This window comes from Brassica oleracea, chromosome C9 (assembly GCF_000695525.1).
Source record: "Brassica oleracea var. oleracea cultivar TO1000 chromosome C9, BOL, whole genome shotgun sequence".
Taxonomy (NCBI): Eukaryota; Viridiplantae; Streptophyta; class Magnoliopsida; order Brassicales; family Brassicaceae; genus Brassica; species Brassica oleracea.
Window position 1 is genome coordinate 20,035,458 of NC_027756.1, and position 2,655 is coordinate 20,038,112.

Here is a 2,655-nt window from a genome sequence, read left to right on the forward strand (position 1 = left end):
AGAGTTAGGACATGGAATTTCACAATCCCAACATGGTCAAATTTAAAATTTGCGTGGTGTGGAGTGATAATACATATAGTAAAATTTGGATGGTATAAGCAAGCATCCATTAACCAAGTATAATAAATAATAAGCTATTTATCTTTCCTTGAACGAAAACACCTTAATTATTTCATTAATAAACATGTAACGAATTACAAAAAAATAGATAATAGAAGAATAAAACAAGAAAATTTGAAATTACACGAAATTTTGAAACAACAATCTTATCTTTAGTGATAATTTAGAACATAAATTTTAAAATGTGCTATCTCTAAGCACATTGGAAACCAGATGGAACCTTCGTACCACACTGGTTAAAGAGAACACTCAGTGAAATAGGAACACGAAGATTAATGCCAAAAACATTAGCCTTCAAAGCGGTGCAGAGACAGACCCCGGCATCGATATTAACTAGACCTTTGATAAGGGCGCAACATTCGGTCTTTTGTGGTAGAGAAACCTTAACCAAATTCAATACGTTGGCACATACCTTGAGTTTAAGAGCATCTTTACAAGTGGGTTTGCGGGGAAACGACGGTGGAGGTTTCTTGTTGTGGCTTTTGGACGGTGGTGGTGTACAAGGGGCCGATGTAGAGCTGACCAAAGTGAAGAAGATGAGATTCAAAACAAGGAGAAGAGCAATTTTAGAGTAAGCCTTTGATGGAGTGAAGTTTTAAGAGTTTTCTCTTAGAAAGTTTTCTCTCTTTATCAAGCTTGTGATGTTGTGTGGAGAAAATGAAGAGAGTGGTATGGCTTTTATAGGCGAAGATTCAGATCGGCTTATGTGCTTTTAATTACAATTTGACGAGTGGTAACGAAATGTATTCTATGTTCGATGAACTGTTCACGTGAAGGATTAAATATTTGAAAGTATAATTATTCGGAACTGATTGATCTTACAAACCGTCAAGACATAAGGTTAATTAGTCGTTACATGTAAGATGCAAGAAATATTAAATTAGTCGATACATAGGTTCACATTTGTAATATCACTTTTCATTTTTATACTAACCATTTTTATCCTCACGGAAAAAGACATTTATAACCTAAAAATTAACTAATCTAAACTTAAAGTTTAGAGTTGAAGGTTGTAATAGGATTTTGGAATGTGAAATTCATGATTCTAACAAATATATAAATAAATAATTAAAAAATATATTATTTTTTAAATAGTTTCAAAAAGAATTTTCGAATTTCAAAAAGAATTTTCGAATTTCAAAAAGAAATGTTGAAAAACAAAATTCAAATTTTCTTATAAAAATTCGAATTTGAAAATGTATAATTTGAAAACATAAAAACATATTTTGTTTTTATTTTTATTCATTCAAATAATTATTTATTATATATAGAGAGAGCAAGAGTATAAGAGTCTCTTACCTTTAAATAAAGAATGTATTTTTGAAAATGTTTATTTAGTGAAGATAAACATGAATAATAGTACCAACAATGTGGTAAACATGAAAATTACGAAATTGCCAAAAATATCATATTCATAATACCATTTTTCATGTTTACACTAACCACTTTTACCTTCACTTTCAAAGAGAGAAAAATACATTTATTATCCTAAGTTTAATTAATATAGACTTAAGGTTTAGAGTTGAGAGGTGGAGTAGGGTTTTGGAATGTGAAATTTATTATTCTAATACATCAATAAATAAATACTTAAAAAAAATTTAAAAATAGTTTCAACTTTCGAATTTCAAAAAGAAATTTTGAAAAAAATTAAAAAAACAATTATAAAAAGTTCAAATTTGAAGAAATATAAGTCATTTGTACATGAGTACAATAACTTGGAAACAAAGCCTAACTTGGAGAATAAGTAAAGCCTGGAGAACATGTATATCGAGGACTTTCCATATGGACATCACATAATATTCATAACACTTCCTCTTGATGTCCATTATAGCAAAGTGCTTTCAAAACGCTGTGGATGTTGCCTCGTTAAAAACCTTACCAGAAAAATCCAATAGAAAAAACTGTGGTTAAAGGAAAAAGAGTGCAACGCGTAACAACTTCTCCTCATATGTACATACGTCAAAATCTTCGAAGTGACATAATCCGATAAGATGAAAAAAATTCTTGGAAGTAGCAGTGTGTAACACCTTGTTGAATAAATCAGCTAAGTTGTCACTTAAACGAACATGTAGGACACGAACTTCATCATTCTTCTGTGGTTAATGATCCTTCTTCATTTTCTTTGATTCTCTTGATCTCAAAGACTTTAGAATGGTGATAGAATTTTATCTTTGAAATTCTAATATACCTTTTGAATGAAATTTGCTTCGTTAAAACCTTGTCATGGAAAAACTTTGTGGGATAAAAACCATGATAAGTAAAAAGAATATAACCACACATATTTTCATATTTATTCTCTTGGAAGCAATACTTCCAGAACATGCATTCCGATCAAATACATATCTTTAGGAAATTGGGTTTAGCAGAATAAACTCTTTTGATTTCTATTATATATTTAAAGTGTTTAGCCTTCTGGTCTATAATTCTCTTTTGATATAGACAACATTTTGTTGGTCTATTTGGACATCAAGCCAAATCATGTCTTTTCATACGCTCCTCTAGTCATTAATTTCATACATAAGAGTTATTCATGTT

The 2,655-nt window shown here is 29.8% G+C and overlaps 1 protein-coding gene across 1 annotated transcript; it reads right to left on the reverse strand.

Moving 5' to 3' along the window:
- Positions 1 to 274: 274 nt before the first annotated feature.
- LOC106314518 (14 kDa proline-rich protein DC2.15-like) lies at positions 275 to 715 on the reverse strand (the record flags this gene model as incomplete). Its single annotated transcript, XM_013752380.1, has 1 exon — positions 275 to 715. A coding segment is annotated over one exon (402 nt), but the record flags the coding sequence as incomplete, so codon positions are not given.
- Positions 716 to 2,655: the final 1,940 nt, after the last annotated feature.